The 17,321-nt window shown below is 48.0% G+C and overlaps 1 protein-coding gene across 3 annotated transcripts in view; it reads left to right on the top strand.

The window, feature by feature from the left end:
• PIGU (phosphatidylinositol glycan anchor biosynthesis class U) overlaps window positions 1-17,321 on the top strand; it is a 201,486-nt gene that overhangs the window by 93,529 nt on the left and 90,636 nt on the right. The window contains exon 1 of one of the 3 annotated variants that reach the window (XM_039499457.1): window positions 13,886-13,966. The exons of the other annotated variants lie outside the window; for them this stretch is intronic. Coding sequence (XP_039355391.1) covers window positions 13,900-13,966 — 67 coding nt within the window. The 5' untranslated portion in view covers window positions 13,886-13,899. Of the gene's footprint in view, window positions 1-13,885; window positions 13,967-17,321 lie in introns of those variants that run through there. 3 annotated transcript variants of the gene reach the window in all.

Below are 17,321 nucleotides of genomic sequence, written 5' to 3'. Positions count from 1 at the left end.
GGCTGCCGCGGAGCGGAGCCGGCTGCGCTTCGCGGTCCTGCCTGCAGGGCTGCGGGGCGGCGATTGCTGGAGCCGGGCTTCCCACGCGCTCGCCGTCAGCTGGCAGAGCCGCTGCGGCCCGAGCCAAGCTCACATGCAGAGCGGAGCAAGCAGCCGGAGGCGTGGAGCAACGGGGAGGTGGGGGAGAGGTTCCGAGTCCAGGAATCCGGGGCTTGGAAGAGCTGGACAGAAAACTGGCCCCTAAAGTCCCCCAGCATTTCCCCTGGCCCCACCAGGTGAGCCACTGGAGGACAAGACCTGGCTCCGCGTTTGAAATGCTTTCCTGGAAGATGGTGGTTGGCCCAGGGTAGCTCTGTTGCTGCTGCCCAGCGATCCCACAGGCAGTGCCCTCAGGCTGGGTGGGCGCTTGGGCTTTAAGTCTCTCCTCCATGATTGGTTGACCTTTAGGGTTAGATTTGACCATTTTCCAGTTTGTTTTCAAATCCTCCCTCCTCCCCCTTGGGTGGAGGGGCCAGGTTATTTCTTTCAGGCCCTCTGACTCTATAGGTCAACACCTGGCCCTGTACAAGCAGTGCCAAGCAGCCATAAAGTTGGCATCAGCAGCTACATGGGAATTCCCACAATGTTGGGGAACCCCTGCGCGGTGTGGGCCAACTTTATGCCAACCCCTTCAGCGCTTGGTATGAGGGTGTGACCAAAAGGGCCAAGGGTGGCCAGTGCATTCTGGTAATCCTCAGTCATCATGATATCCCCTCTGGGGCTATTATAGACCAGCCCAAGTTCCTGCAGCCCTGAAGCTGCTCAGGGTTGTGCCAGGGGTGACCTGGCTCTTGGTTTGCTCCAGGATAATGAGATGTAAATTTCGCTTAAAGTGATCTTTGCAGTCAACTCTTGAGTCCTGCACATGAGCCTGGGGTGGCTGGATCCCTGCCTAAGGATGGCAGGAATTGCCAGACAGTATTAGTCAGTTCTCCTTGTTCACCCACGCTGCTTGTCATGATCAACTAAAGTTGTGGCTTCATCCGAACTTCATTTAACAAAATAGCGTGAAGACAAAAGTGCTTCTCCTGTGCAAGAGAAGCCTCCTCAAGATAGACCTATTTCCTTCAACACCCTCCTTGACCAGGAATGGTGCCAGGGTTTCTGGCACCCTAGGCAGAATTCAGGGGGCGGCATTTTGTGTGCTCCCCACGGGACGCGCGGGGGCTTGCGGTTCCACTCCCATCGCGCCACCGAAGAAGGACTCTCCGCCGAAATGCTGCAGGCGACAGCGGCAGTCATTGAGCTGCTCAATTGCCTGCCACTGTTTTCCGCGGCACGTCGGCAGAAGGTCCTTTTTCGGTGGTGCGACGGGAGCAGAACCGGAAGCTCCCGCACGCCCCATGGGGAGTGCACAAAATGCCGCCCCCCAAATCCTGGCGCCCTAGGCGACCGCCTAGGGTCACCTAATGGAAGCGCCGGCCCTGTCCTTGACACAGATTTTCCCCTTGCCTCAGCTCTCCATAGCTTTGGCATCATTCCTGACCCTGAACATTTCTTCTTCCATCACATCTCCCATGTATGTAATTCCCCTTCTGCAGCATTGTCCGTGTCTGCTTGACTCCATCTCTATTGAAATTCTCAACCACCTCTTCAGTTTTTCTCACCTTGGCTATTGCAGTGCCGTGTTCTGTGATCTTCCCAATGTCAGTTTCTGGTGTGAGCAGAATGCCGCAACCACTAAGAATGAAGGAAAACTCCAGGAAGGGTGGAGGTCTCTTGTGACTTTGTGTTGTATTAATAGCAGGCCATGCCCACCCTTTGCACTCAGTGTCAGGATTATACAATGCCCTGAGCACTGGAGGGGCATTTTATATATAAGCAAATACACTAAAGATTAAGCCTTTGGCCAAAAAAAAAATGGTTCTAATGTCTAGGGTGGTGTGTGAGCTGCTGCTGAGCACATAATGGCTGCTACACTGGCTACATAAAAGTAACTTTGTTACAGACCTCGCTCCTTGCTTTGTAAAATTCTCAGGCTTACATTGAATATATCAGAAAAGATGTAATTCTGCTGTAATAGTGTATTTGTCACTGTTCTCTATTGTGACCCATCTGGTAGAAGGTCATACCTACTTACTGCAAGTGTTTATCACCGATGATTACAGCAAATTACACTTTAGAAGTGCCTCTTTGGTGGCTTACAAGCTTGCTACCTTGTTATTTATTCTTCTTTAAAGATCTCACCATTTCTATCTCCTCTTTATTTCGATTTGCTCTGCTATCTGCCTTCCACATCCCATTTTGGTTACATATATACATCTTTTGTCTGATAGAAATTGTATCTTTCTTGCAAAAATGTTCTCAGAAAAGTCTCCAATGATCTCTTCCTGGAATCTGTCATATGAGTTCTGGTTGCTTTATGGAGTTGTTATTATGAAATGGTTGTATCATGGAATGCCTCTATGTGGATGTGGAATCTACAGTTTGCTGATGTGCTGTAGTATGTCTCTGCCAGATCAGGGACAATAATCTCCATGATTGTTCTGTAATCAAACAATGGGTATGCTAAGGAGGTTGCCTGAATGGAGAAGCCAGTTTGACCAAGAATTTCTGAAAGGGGCTGGTGAAGTGGGGAGTGGAAAATCACCAGCAGCAAAACTAAAGAACATGGGTTCTTATTTGTTGGCTTTGAGGTGGGGAGGACAGATTAAGTCGATGGACTCAGTGGGTACGTCTTCACTACTGGCCATATCGGTGGGTAGCGATCGATTTCTCGGGGATCGATATATCGCGTCTCATTTAGACGCGATATATCGATCCCCGAACGCGCTCCTGTCAACTCCGGAACTCCATCAATGTGAACGGCAGTAGCGGAGTCAACAGGGGGAGCCGCGGACGTCGATCCCATGCCGTGAGGACGGTAGGTAACTCGATCTAAGATACTTCGACTTCAGCTATGCTATTCACATAGCTGAATAATAATAATAATAATAATAATAATAATAATTAATAGTTAAACTGGAAACCCAGAGCTCCTACACAGCTAGAGTTCTGAGACAGCGTATGCTTAGACTACACAGGGAACCTGAGGCGTCAGCATTGGTTCCTGGAGTGAGGCTGTCAGGACCTCAGGGTATCAGCTGTAAGCACAGGCTGGAGGGAGAGAGACTGCAGATTCAGAAAAAAACGCTATAGGTTCAGAGAGATCAGCTGCAACTGGAGGCACCAGATGACTCTGTGACTGAGAGAGGCAGAGACAACATGGACTGGACATGGAGAGAACATGCCAGCCGCACCCTTAGCAGTAGGTGGGACCAGACCACAGTCACCTGGCCCCTCAGGTGCATCAATTCTGAATTGTTACCTCGCTATAGGGATGAGGATGGTCTGGATGAGTCTTTAAATGCTTTTGAGCGGCAGTTTGTAAGTTAAACTGAGTGCCTGACAAGGACCAGGTCCAGTGGCTGTTCAGACACTAGATGCGTTCACCCAGATGCCTATAGGGGACTATGGCAGTTATGAACACTGTAAACAGGCTGTGCTACAAAAGTTCAAACTGACACCTGAGGCATACAGGAAGAAACCTCAGGGGGGCTCAGAGCAAAGGGGATGTGAGTTACGTTGAGGTGCAATCCAGATAAGGGGTTACATGTGAAAATGAGGGGAGGCTGGTAGGGGGGTTCCACATGTTAAAGAGGCTTATGAGTCTGGAGCAATTTCATAAACGCTTCTCCCCTGACCTAAAATTGTGGTTAATAGACCAAGAGCCAAGGGATGTGTCCTGGGCAGGGGAATGGGATGATGCTTTGGTCTAGAGTTGAGAGCAGGCCAAAAGGAGAATGGAAAAACTACTCTCACCAAAGTCTCCGATGATCTCTTCCTTGCCAGAGGTCAGGACTAGGACTCCATCCTCATTCTCCTTGACCTGTCAGATGCCTGCAACCCCATCGACCACACTTTTGTCCCCCTTGGCTGCCATGATAGTGTGCTCTCCTGCTTCTCCTACCTCTCTAGTTGCTTCCTCAGTGTGTCCATCAGAGGATCCTCCACATCCCCATTCCAAATTTCTGTGGGGGTTCCATTGAGGTCAGTCCTTGGTCCCCTTCTCTATTCAGTCAACACTTTATCTCTCAGTAATCTCACCTGCAAACACAAATTCAACCAGGGCCACCCAGAGGATTCAGGGGGCCTGGGGTCTTTGGCGGCAGGGGCCCCCTGACACCGAAGTGCCGCGAAGACCCGGCACTTCGGCGGTGGGTCCCGGGGCAGAAGGACCCCCCGCCACCGAAGTGCTGCTGAAGACCTGCCCCGGGACCTGCCGCCAAAGTGCCAGAAGGAGGAGTGCTGGCGGGGAGGGATAGCTCAGTGGCTTGAGCACTGGCTTGCTAAACCCAGGGTTGTGAGTTCAATCCTTGAGGGGGCCATTTAGGGATCTGGGGCAAAAGTCTGTTTGGGGATTGGTCCTGCTGTGAGCAAGGGGTTGGACTAGATGACCTCCTGAGGTCCTTTCCAACCCTGACATTCTATGATAAGGACCCCCCACCGCCAAATTGACAATGAGGACCTGGAGCGGAAGACGATCCTGGGCCCCGCAAAAGTTTTCCAGGACCCCCAGACCGAGTGAAGGACCCTGCTCCAGGGGCCCCAAAAAACTCTCATGGGAGCCCCTGTGGGGCCTGGGGCAAATTGCCCCTCTTGCCCCCTCCCAGGCAGCCCTGAATTCAACTGCATCTCTATGCCAATGACTCAAAGATCTACATCTCTACCCCAGACGTGTCTCCTTCAGTCCAATGCCTAGCCTGTTTCTCTGACACCTTATCATAGAATATCCAGGTTGGAAGGGACCTCAGGAGGTCATCTAGTCCAGCCCCCTGCTCAAAGCAGGACCAATCCCCAGGCAGATTTTTGCCCCAGATCCCTAAATGGCCCCCTCAAGGATTGAACTCACAACCCTGAGTTTAGCAGGCCAATGCTCAAACCACAGACCTCCTTGTGGCTGTCTAGCTAGCAGTGCAAGTTCAACATAACTAAAATAGAGATTCTAACCTCCCCCCTACCTCCTTTTTCAGTCACTGTGGCCATTACTCCATCCTGCCTGTCACTCCAGCCCATAACCCGGGCATCATCTTCATCCTGGTCTTTCCTATCTGTTCACACAGCATGTCCAATACCGCGCTTCTAGAAGGAGGTGGAAATACTGAAGAGAGTTCAGTGGAGGACCCAGACATGACTGAGGAGCTGGAAAACAAGCCTTACAGTGTGAGGCTGAAGGCGTTCAGCCTATTCAGCTCCTCAAAGAGCAGGTTGAGAGGTGACTTGATCACTGTGTAGGGATTTGACAGTTGTATGCAATATCTTTGGGGTGCATATTGTATTAAATCTATGAATGGTTTGGGTCTAATTTTGTTCTACTCAGTGTGGGGAGGGTTATCACAGCTCCTTCAGGAACTAAAAACAGTGGGAGGTGATTAAGATGAATCACAGAGGGCAGGTCTAACACTACAAACTTGTGCGCTGTAGCACGTCTGAGGAAGAGAGCTCTCCCGTCAGCTTAATAACATCACCTCCGGGAGAGGCAGTAGCTATGTTAAGGTCGATATAACACCATCACTCCGGGGGGTGGATTTTTCACTTACTTCAGTGTAACTACGTTGCTGAGGGGTGTGAAAAAGCTTAGTCATACGGAAGGAAGTGTCCTGAGACTCATCAGCTGTACCAAGTTACCACCCCTGCAGTGGTTGAAATATGCTGGCTCAAGTGGGGTTTTCCAGAGATTGACAATTTTTGAGATAAAAAGATGAGCTCGAACGGACTCATGTTAACATTATAGTTAACAACAACAGCATTTCCCTGCAGCAGGTTTCATTGACTATTACAATCCCCAAACAATATTACATCTGCAGAGGAGGAGGAACCATTTCACCAGCACAGTGCTGAGCCCTGGGAAGGCCAGAAAACAGAACACAGAGAAAGGGCCTCAGACACATGGCTTTGCTCCAGGGAATCCATTCCCAGCTTTGTGATGGAACATGACTGAAAAAGCGAGACGGATCCACGAGGTCTCTCTCAAACAGTGGAAGATGCCTTTTGCTTTCCTTGATGTGTGACTGCAGCTGAGTGGTTGATTCCATCTCCACTACCAGATCCAGAAGCTCTTTGAAGAGCAAACTGCACTGGCACAGAATTCATGTGTGGATTTGACATAAACTGGCCAGCAGTAAGTTTAGGCTTGAATTTAGACAAAAGTTTCTAACCATCAGAAGAGTGAAGTTCTGGACCAGCCTTCCAAGGGGACTAGTGGGGCCAAAAAACCTAATTGGTTTCAAGACTGAGCTTGAGAAGTTTATGGGGGGTATGCTATGATCTGTCTTGCATGACCGCCTCATAAACAAACTAGGGAAATACAACCTAGCTGGAGCTACTATAAGGTGGGTGCATAAGTGGTTGGAAAACCATTTCCAGAGAGTAGTTATCAGTGGGTCACAGTCAAGCTGGAAGGGCATAACGAGTGGGGTCCCGCAGGGATCAGGTCTGGGTCTGGTTCTGTTCAATACCTTCATCAATGATTTAGATCAACAGTTCTCAAACTGTGGCTTGGGACCCCAAAGTGGGTCCTGTTTTAATGGGGTCACCAGGGCTGGCTTAGACTTTCTGGGGCCGGGGTTGAAGCCAAAGCCTGAGGACTTCAGCCCTGGATGGTGAGGGTCAGGTTACAGGCCCCCTGCCTGGGGCTGAAGCCTTCAGGTTTTGGCTTTGGCCCCCAACCTGGGGCTTGGGTCGGCTCAAGCTTCAGTCCCTCCTCCTGGGGCCATGTAGTAATTTTTGTTGTCAGAAGAGGGTTGTAGTGCAATGAAGTTTGAGAACCCCTGATTTAGATAATGGCATAGAGAGTGCACTTCTAAAGTTTGCAGAAGATACCAAGCTGGGAGGGGTCACAAGTGCTTTGGAGGATAGGCTTAAAATTCAAAATGATCTGGACAAAACTGGAGAAATGGTCTGAAGTAAATAGGAGGAAATTCAATACGGACAAATGCAAAGTACTCCGCGTAGGAAGAAACAATCAGTTGCACACACACAAAATGGGCCATGACTGCCTAGGATGGAGAACTGCGGAAAGGGATCTGGGGGTCATAGTGGATCACAAGATAAATATAAGTCAACAGTGTAACACTGTTGCAAAAAAAGCAAACATCATTCTGGGATGTATTAGCAAGAGTGTTGTAAGCAAGACAACAAGTAATTCTTCCACTGTACTCTGCACTGATTAGACCTCAGCTGGAGTATTGTGTCCAGTTCAGGGCACCATATTTCAGGAAAGTTGTGGACAAATTGGAGAAAGTCCAGAGAAGAGCAATAAAATGATTAAAGGTCTAGAAAACATGACCTATGAGGGACCACTGAAAAGGGTTTGTTTATTTTGGAGAGAGAAGACTGAGAGGGGACATGATAACAGATTTTAAAAGTTCATAAAAGATTGTTACTAGGAGGAGGGAGAAAAATTGTTCTTCTGAACCTCTGAGGATAGGACAAGAAGCAATGGGCTTAAATTGCAGGAAGAATGGTTTAGGTTGGACATTAGGAAAAACTTCCCAATTGTCAGGGTGGTTAAGCACTGGAATAAATTGTCTAGGGAGGCTGTGGAATCTCCATCATTGGAGATTTTTAAGAGCAGGTTAGACAAACACCTGTCAGTGATGGTCTAGATAATACTTAGTCCAGTTCAAGTGCAGGGGACTGGACTAGATGACCTCATAGACTTTAAGATAAGAAGGGACCATTATGATCATCTAGTCTGACTTCCTGCACAACGCAGGCCACAGAATCTCACTCACCAACTCCTGTAACAAACCCCTAACCTATGTCTCAAGGTTCCTTCCAGTCTATGATTCTGTGATGGGGCCGACTACAATGGCATGTAGCCGATCTGCAGATGTTAGTAGCAAATATCTCCAGTGGCCAGAAATGGGACGCTAGATGGGGAGGGCACTGATGTCTGGCTGTTGGGTCTTACCCACATTCCCAGGGTCTAACTGATCACCATATTTGGGGTCTGGAAGGAATTTTCCCCTGGGTCAAATTGGCAGAGACCTAGTGGTTTTTTGCTTCCTCTTCAGCATGGGGCCTGGGTCACTTGCAGGTTTAAACTAGTTTAACTGGGGGATTCTCTGTAACTTGAAGTCTTTAAATCATGATGTGAGGAAATCAGTAATTCAGCCAGAGGTCAGGGGTCTATTACAGGAGTGGGTGGGCGAGGTTCTGTGGCCTGCAAGGTGCAGGAGGTCAGACTAGATGGTCGTGCTGGTCCCTTCTAGCCTTGAAGTCTATGCAAGACTGTAACAACTGAATTGTGTTTAGACTGGAAGGAGGGTGGGTGGTTTACATTCACCCAGAAAGTTTAGTAGCTGGTTGGGAAGATTTAGTAGCTGGTTAAAGGCTGTGCAGGTATTTAGCAAAGCTGAAATTCAGCCCTGTGCAGAGAGCCAGCATGAGCCTTTGGCTCCTTGTTTAAGTGGAATTTAGGACCAGCACGAAGCCTCTGCATCTGTGACAGAGTGAACTAAAAACCAATCCTACGCAGCTGGCTCCAATGGCCCAACTCGTGGGAGGGGGCAGGTCCTCTATAAGAGAGATGCAGCACAGCCTAGGGCAGGAAAGGTAACACCCAATGAGGTTGGGGAGTGGTAGGAGTGCTGAGGGGAGGAAAAGCTGCTCCAGAAAGGGTGAGATGGGGAAGCAATCACCTTGGATAAAAGGTGCTGACTTTGGAGGGAGGAGGTATAGGGTGGGTCTGTCTCCTTAGGAGACTTTGGGCTTGTATGGAAATGGGGCTGAAGACTTTGGCTCTAGATAATGGTACTAAAAACTGATTATCCACCCCACTTTTTTTTTTTTAGTGCTACTATGTTATTTCTGGCTCCCCCTTGCCATCCTCCCTGTGGTGGTCTGGTCACTCTGGCAATGGGTTGGTGACATTTGGAGTGGTGGGGTTTTGTAACTGAGCTGGGGGGCTGTCTGCTAAACTTTCTGGGGCTGGTATGAGTCCACCACCTCCCAGCAGCCCTTGAGTTCCATGCAAACATGGAGGGCTCAGTGGCACATTCACCTCCAGCTGGTGCTCTGTGCAGGGGTAAACTTCACCCCAGAGGAATATTGCACAAGTCCTGGAGTGGGCTAGGCAGCCAAAGGAGTGGCAACTGTTTTCTCAGCCACAAAACAGAACTGTGGCTAATGTGACTGGGAGGTGATAGAAATCAAGCCATTCATGTGATATTGCTGCATTTATATTGCCTAAACATGAAGTCTGGTCTGATTATGTGGGAGGAAAGATAGCCTGGAGCTAGCTCCATAAAGGGATTTAGATGCCTACGTCCAAAATTTAGATCCCCAAAACTGCTGCTCAGATGCCCCCCAACCCTGTTGGTACCTAAATTCCCTTCATGTTTAAATTTCTGATACTAAAGTCCCTCAGGCACCTAAACCTCTGCTGGTGGGTGTGTGCGCCAGGTCTAAGTCCTGACCCTGCCAAGCTGCTCTGTGCTTAAACTCTAGCAGAATCTTCAGCTAGGCGCTTCCCTGCCTATCCTATGTGCAGGGGCCCCATCTCAGAGATGTGTTTAGAGGCTGTCTCAGAGCAGGGCCACTGGACTAGGCACTGCACAAAACATATCTGAGGTGTGGTGGTAACTTCCTCTCCAGCCCAATAGCCCAGTGGGTCAAGAACTCAGGTGGGATATTTGAAACCAGGCTTCAATGCCCCACTCTGTCAGATTTGGAGCAGGGCTTTGAAGTTGGGTTTCCTACTTTCTTGCTGCGTTGAGCTATGGGGAATTCTGGGGTGAGTCTCTCTCAATCAGTCCTGGTGAAGTTATTCCACTTAGTATAAAATACCTCACTATTCCTTGGGTCAGAGAGTGACTGAGCAGTCTAGTGGTTAGCACTCAGCCTGGCAGAGTCCCTGCTTCAATGGCTATTTAATTATTCATACCAAGTGGCGCAATTGTGATAAGTGTCTGAAGATTTGGGCCTTAGCTGTTTTGCTTCCCCATCTGCAAAACTGACATGATAATGATCTGCCTCACAGGGGTGTTGAGAGAGAATTTGTTAATAGCATTAGTCCCTAAAGTGCTCTTAGTTCTGTGGATGGAAGGTCTTACAGAAGGACAAAGTACAGATATAGAGCCAAACATGAACCTAGGGTAAATCAACATAGTTCTATGCCAATTTGTAACACTTGAGGATCTATTTCAATAGCTCGTCAGTGGGTTGCATAGATGAGGGGAGCAGATTCAGTTCTTAAATTGATCTCGGCCTGCCCTGCCTACTGCTGTTTTCCTCTGCTCGGACCAGGCTGTCACTAATGGCTGAATCCACACCTGAAAACCCTGTTGAGTGCTCTGCAAAGCCCCATGGTGCATCTCTCCAGGTATGTATTTCACCTGCCTGCTTACCAAGGTGCTGCCTGCTAGAGTGGCCAGAAACACACTGTAGCACATTTTAAAACAGACATTTGATAAATATCTAAGAATCCTTTAACCTGCCTCAGTCTGATAACTGAGATATTAACATCCCATCTCTGTCCTCTTGTGAATGGTCTGCTCCTGCCTGAAGACAAGGGCTCAGTCACAGCAGTGGGGGCACTGGCGCTTTTCCGCTTCATGCTGGTTTTAGCAGGGGTGCAGAGTACTTGAATACCAGTCGTCAGGCAAGTTCCCTGCCAACAAACAGATCTGCTCTCTAGGCTGGAGGTCCATTGTATCTCTATGCCAGTTGGCATCCAGAGGGTGAGCTCTTCAGTATATATTAGTGAGGCATTTTACCTGGTGAAAAACACTGTATTTGAGTGACAATAATCAAATCCCATCATTCTGTGAGCCAACTGATTGCCATGGGCATTCTTATACCCACTCAACAGTGCTGCTCAATGGGTCAGGAGCACTATGATGTCTCTTGTCACTTCTCTGAAGCATTAAGTATTCACCACAGCTGGAGGCAGGATTCTGTGTCTCATCCAGTCTACAGTGTATGTTAGCAGGTGGGTATGCAATAGACTAAGGAGAGAGCTTCCCAATCCACTGCAAATTCACTCACACTTCCAGCACAATCAGATGCATCTGCCTTCCCACCCCAAAATTATGGGGTCACAAAACTTCAGCTGCATGAATTTGTGGGGTGCTTAGTGTCTGGTGGCATTTTTTATAAATCCAATCAATAAACTTCACTGCCATATTTGCAGTGATGGTCTCTTGTAGTATTGGGGGTAAATGCATAGGTTCAACTGGGGGGAAAGTGGAATATCTTGTCAGCTTTTTTTGCTATTGACATCAATCATCACGTGATTGGATACGGTGCAAAAGGGAGACTGAAGTAGGCCAAACAAAAAGGCCTCTGGCTATAACCCAAGGACTGTGTTTAAGATCATGTCTCAAACAAGAGAAGTGTGGGATCTGAGATCCAATGAGCCAAAACAGGTGTCTCAGAAATTAGGCCTATCCGGTGAACAAAATAACGAGGCTGGGTTATTCTGCCCCTCGCTCTTTTCTGGGGTCCTCCAAAGAAAAGTGAGCATGAACATAGTCGCTGACAGAAAGAGCTTCACTCTCACTGTCTCCTGGGACCCCAGGATCCACCAGGATACTGCTGGGACTTTGTTGTCCTGCTCCCAAGAGATGTCCTGACCAAACCAGCCAAGAGAGGGGCTCAGAGGACATCACCACTTCCACTGGCTCCAGCTGAATTCCAGACACCACCTAGGACGTGAGTCTTTGTTCCTGCCCTGCCCCTATCTGTCCTTTTCCATCCCCACCTTATTTCTTCTTTCCTGTCCCTCTGCTCTCTTCTTCTGTCTAGTAAGTCTGGCTTAGCTGGCCAAGACTGCCTATTCTGCAACACTGCTGGAAGCCTCTGTCCATAGAAGCAGCTAAAAGCTCTGCCCTAAACAGCCCAGTGCTGGTACAAGTTTGCCAGGTTGCAGAGTGGCTAAGACAATGTACCAAGCCTGTGCTCCTCCAGCATTGAGGTTGCAAGTGAAAGTCAATGCCAGAGACAGCAGTTGCATTTTCTGTCTTTGCTGATCTTTTCTCTCTCCTTATTTGTGGGCCAGGGTTGTCATTGTCCATCATCCAGGAAGGCTGACAGCAAAGGGTGCTAGAAAGAGATTCCTTCATTCTGGGGCTTGTAACCAGTAGAGGTTCTCAGTACTGTCCCATGTGGGAAGGTAGATAAAGTTCCCCCCTCTCCTAATGGATAGGGGCTGCTAGTGGCAAAAGGGAGAGCAGAATGCTTCTGCTGCAGGTGCAGTGTTGGGCTTCTGTAGGGGGTGCTACCCAGGAGAGGCTGCAGTGCTAACAGAGCTGGGAACAGGAGGAAGGGTCTTCTGACCCCCCTGTAATGTGGGGATCTGGTTGGATTGCCTTAGATCAGCTTCCCACAAACTGTCCAGCCTTGCCTGGTTAACAGTCTGCCTTGCTCTCTCTGCCCTTCAGCTTTTAAAAAAGTATTAACTTCTATTGCAGCAGCTGATCTGGGCCTTTCTCATGCTTGATGTACAAGCCAATGATGCCAAGAGGTCTCCAGCTCACAGGACTTCACATTCCAAGTATGAGATAAGAGAACATGTGGATTTAACAAATCAGTCACACTGGCAAAATTCAATTTACAGTAACTCCTCACTTAACATTGTAGTTATGTTCCTGAAAAATGTGACTTTAAGCAAAATGATGCTTAGCGAATCCAATTTCCCCATAAGATTTAATGTAAATGGGGGCGGGGGTTAGGTTCCAGGGAAACTTTTTTTTCACCAGACAAGATTAATATATATACACACACACACACACACACATGCAGTATAAGTTTTAAACAAACAATTTAATACTGGTACACAGCGATGATGATGATTGTGAAGCTGGGTTGAGGTGGTGAAGTCAGAGGGTGGGCTATTTCCCAGGGAATGCCTTCCTGCTAAATGATGAACTAGCATTTGGCTGAGCCCTCAAGGGTTAACTGGTTGTTAATGTAGCCTCACTCTACAAGGCAGCAGGCATGGAGGGAGGGGAGAGAGCATAGCAGACAGAGGGAGACACACCACCTGTCTAAGAGTGAGAGATGCATATTTCCCCTTTAAGTAGCTGACCCCAGTCTTAAGTACACTGCCTTGTCAATTAGATCAGCTTGCTGAGACCAGCTGCTGCCTGGAAGCTCCCTCCATCCTGAACCCTATCATGTGTACCCCCCGCTCTATGGAAATAGGGTAAATGAGGTGCAGGAGCAGGGGGGACGGGGACACCCTGACATTAGTCCCCCACTTCCCCCCTCGTTCTGTACAGCAAGCAGGAGTCTCTGGGAGCAGCTCCAAGGCAAAGGACAGGAGCAGCACATGGTAGTGGGGGAGGGACAGCTCAATGCTGGCAGTTGCTAGCCTGCTGGGCAGTTGCAGCACAGGGAATTTAGGGTAGCAGGGAGCTGATGGGGGCGGGGGAGGGGAGCTGCCGGTCCACCTTGATTACAAGCCCCCACCAGCTAGCTGCAACAGGCTGCTCTTCCTGCAAGCAGTGGACAAAGCAGGTGGCTCCCAAACCACATTAGAAGGGAGCATTAGACAACTTTAAAGGAGCATGTTCCCTAATTGATCAGCAACGAAACAACGTTTACCAGGATGACTGTTAAGTGAGGAGTTACTGTACCTGCACTCCAGCTAATTCAGCTATTGCCGGCTGGAATTAGGTCTCAGATAAGCATGGAATGTTTTTCAGGGCTACCCTGACCAATTCCTTCATCTGCTATTTACTGACCTGTGGATTTAAAGCATCGGGGGTAGCTGTGTTAATCTGTATCCACAAAAACAGCAAGGAGTCTAGTGACACCTTAAAGACTAACAGGTTATTTGGGCATGAGCTTTCGTGGGTAGAAACCCCACTTTAGATGCATGGAGTGAAAATTACAGATGCAGGCATTATTATACTGCCACGCAAAGAGAAGGCATTTAAAGGTATTTGTACTTTAATTCTAGTACTGATCACTCTGTTTTTGTTTTGCTTGTTTTTAGGGCTGCCCAGAGGATTCAGGGGGCCTGGGGCAAAGCAATTTTGGGGGCCCCTTCCATTAAAAAAATTGCAATACCATAGAATACTGTATTCTAGTGGGGGCCCCTGTGGGACCCGGGGCCTGGGGCAAATTGCCCCACTTGCCACCCCCTCTGGGTGGCCCTGCTTGTGTTCATGTAATATGATACTTGTAGGGCTCCTGCAGGTGATGTATGGGAGGCAGGCCAGACTATCACTCCTGCCATAGTGAGAGAGGAAAGGACCTAGTAAATAGAAAGTAGCTAGGAGAACCTCTACAAAGGCTGCCACGGTGCTCTAATTGTCAGTCATGGCTCTTAAGGGAAGCATCACCTGTGGGCTGTGAGATCTCCAGGGGAAAAGAGCAAAACTTCCAATCCCACATGTAATCAGGAAGTGTAGAGATGCACCAAGACGGTTAATTCTCTTACGGTGAAGATTTGAGCTGGTTATTGTGTCCAAGGCAGTTTTCCCACCCTGGCTAGTAATGATCTGTGACATTCACAGTTGCTGTTAGGGAGGTTTAACTTGCATTCCTGCTTATTTCTGAAAATTTCTTTTCATGTCACCAAAAGTATTCCTGACCCCTGAAAGGATTATAGCTGTCAATTAGAGCATTTAATGAATATAATTAACTCCCCCAGTTTGCAGTTGAAGTTGAACTGCTGATGTGAAATTACAGATGCATTTGTCATTTTCCCCAGAGAAATTTTGATTCATGAGTCTCAGACATTCCAGATCGGAGCAAACTATTAAATAGACTAGGTCACTTTAGCTTTGCATTTGAAGCCTACTAGTTATTTTTCATGTCTTGTCCCTCCACCGTTAAACAAAAGGTGTTACAGCTTTCCAGCTCTGAAGAGAGAACTCCCAATTGCCCCTGTGTATTTTATATCTTGTTTAAAATGTTTATAGACTTTATATGAATTTTTGGAGTCCAGGATTCACCTTGCTGGGATGTGGGGGGCTGGGGGAGGAGAGAATTAACACATGCTTGCATAATGTTAGTAACCATGGGACCTGATACCTAGCTATGGGTTATCCTTGCTCAGATGGGGTCTGATCCACACCCCAGGGAAGTCAATAGACTCCTATTAATTTCAATGGGTTTTGGATCTGGTCCATGCAATGCCGAATGAATTGGATTGGGATGGGATTTCTCCTAAGGCCGTATTAGTAGCCATCTTATTTAGTTTCCCTCATCTTCCTCTTCTGCATCAAGCTAATCAGAGGTGTGTATCCCATATGACACATCTCCTACACTTGTACGGTAGGGCATAAGGAGACTGGTGCTTTTCAAGTTAACGGTTCTGCTTTTGTTCTGATTATCTCACCATCATCCCTGCAGCATATGCAGGACACCTTTACCACCACATCCACTCTTGTCTTGTATGGAATAACCTACATTTATTATTGGTATGTTACAGTAGGACCAAGAGGGCCTATGTTGCAATTAAACACCTGCTGCTGGCATGAGTCAGCTGGCTCGGCTGCAGGGCTGTGAAACTGCAGTGTAGACACATGGGCTTCTGCTACAGGACCCTCTCCTCTTGTGGGATTCTAGAGCTTTAGCTCCATCTTGAGCCTGAATGTCTACACCACAATATTACAGCCCCGTGAACCAGAGCCAGGGGACTCAGGCCAGCTGCACCCAGAGACACCCATCAGGCTTGGTGCCCTATTGCACCAGTCATTGTACAGACATGGTCCTTGCCCTGAATATTATCCCGTTCTGCATTTCATCAGTCACCTTCATAACAATGAATTTATCTCCCATGATGGCCAGTGACTCACAAGCCAGTAAGCACCCCTTGTAACAAAGAGCACTTAGATGATGCACTCTATATGTCATGTGTACATGTGCATCACCGTTAGAAAAAAAACTGAATGCATAACAATGCAGGAGGCCTTGAACGCTGAGGTCTCTGCAAGGCATTACAGCATTGTGCTCTCACTGCTGATTTGCTGCACGTCTGAGTCCCCATTACTACTGGCAACAATTTAACAGAGAGTTTAATGAAGATGTTTCCCGACTGCCTGTGCTTGCTCTGTTTTGTTTCGCAGCTTCATCATATTGCCAGTTCCACACAATGCACTGAGCTCTTGTTATCAATGGACACTATTTTAGTTGTCATTAAAGTGCACAAATAATAGCATTGTTTCAAGCCCAGCTGTGCACAGGCTTCCTAGGCACTCAGCTCTGCCTGTGCAGTGTCCTGACTCATAGCACTTCCTGTCATTGCAGTCCTGGGAGGGACCTCTCGCAGCTGGGCTAATGCACCTTAGCCCTGACCTGCCTCAATAATCTAGTCCTGTGGCTCCCACACTTTTTTGAATGCACGTCTGGCCTGTTCTACAGCCTCGCTCTGGCTTGGCCTGAGAGTAACTGTCAGGTTGTGATGTGACAGATTGCAACTACCTGCAGTACCTTTAGGGGAACATATTGCATTAAGTTTATGTATCACAAGGGGATTGTACATGTAACTGTGTCCTACCCCATGGCGGGTGAGTTACTTCAGGAACTAAAGCCATGGGGGTGACAAAGGGGAATCACTCACACTGTAAACACCTCCAGAGGTGACTGAATGCACCCATATAGTCACACCCTACACACCATTGTAATAACGTTTGTACAAAATATGCCTTGTGGAGTATCATTTGAGAATTAAACACTTGCTGGCCAATAATGCCATGGTGAAAAGTGTGTAGCAACATTATGTGTAGAGTTATGAATTTTCCTTGAATGATGTTGGTTCAAGCCCACAGAGCCCTGATTAGGAGGGTCAAGCAGGTCTTCAACAAAGCCGTGTGTTTATCTAAATTCATACGTAAGTTGTAAACAGGGTAATCAGACCACAAGGCTGGGAACCTGTGGTAAGAACTTCACCTTGAACCATGTCTAGTTCTAGCTTGATTTCCCTTGTAACCATTTCTGACTTGTACTTCAACTCATTTAAAATCTCTTTGTAGTTAAACTTAGTTTTATTCTTTAATTAAAATCTGGTATTATGAATTGTTTGGGTAACTGTTTTATGGTAGCAAACTGCATACTGCACCCCTTAGGGGGCCAACAGACCTGAGATATCTGGACTGTCCAGGAAAGGGCTGGACCGTGCAGAACACGTTTGTTTTGTTTGTGGTTTTTTATGGGGTTGGAGGGATCATCCTGCAAGTAATAAGCAAGGCTGCTGGAAGCCAGTGTGTGGCTGCCATTTGCCAACAGGCTGCTGGGCTCAGAGTGGCTGTGTATAGCCATAGCCCTGGTCCAGACACTGGGGAGTG

This window comes from Mauremys reevesii, linkage group 13, assembly GCF_016161935.1.
Source record: "Mauremys reevesii isolate NIE-2019 linkage group 13, ASM1616193v1, whole genome shotgun sequence".
NCBI classification, from domain to species: Eukaryota; Metazoa; Chordata; order Testudines; family Geoemydidae; genus Mauremys; species Mauremys reevesii.
The sequence above is the reverse complement of the archived record's forward strand: the minus strand, read 5'-3'. Positions and strand labels throughout refer to the sequence as shown.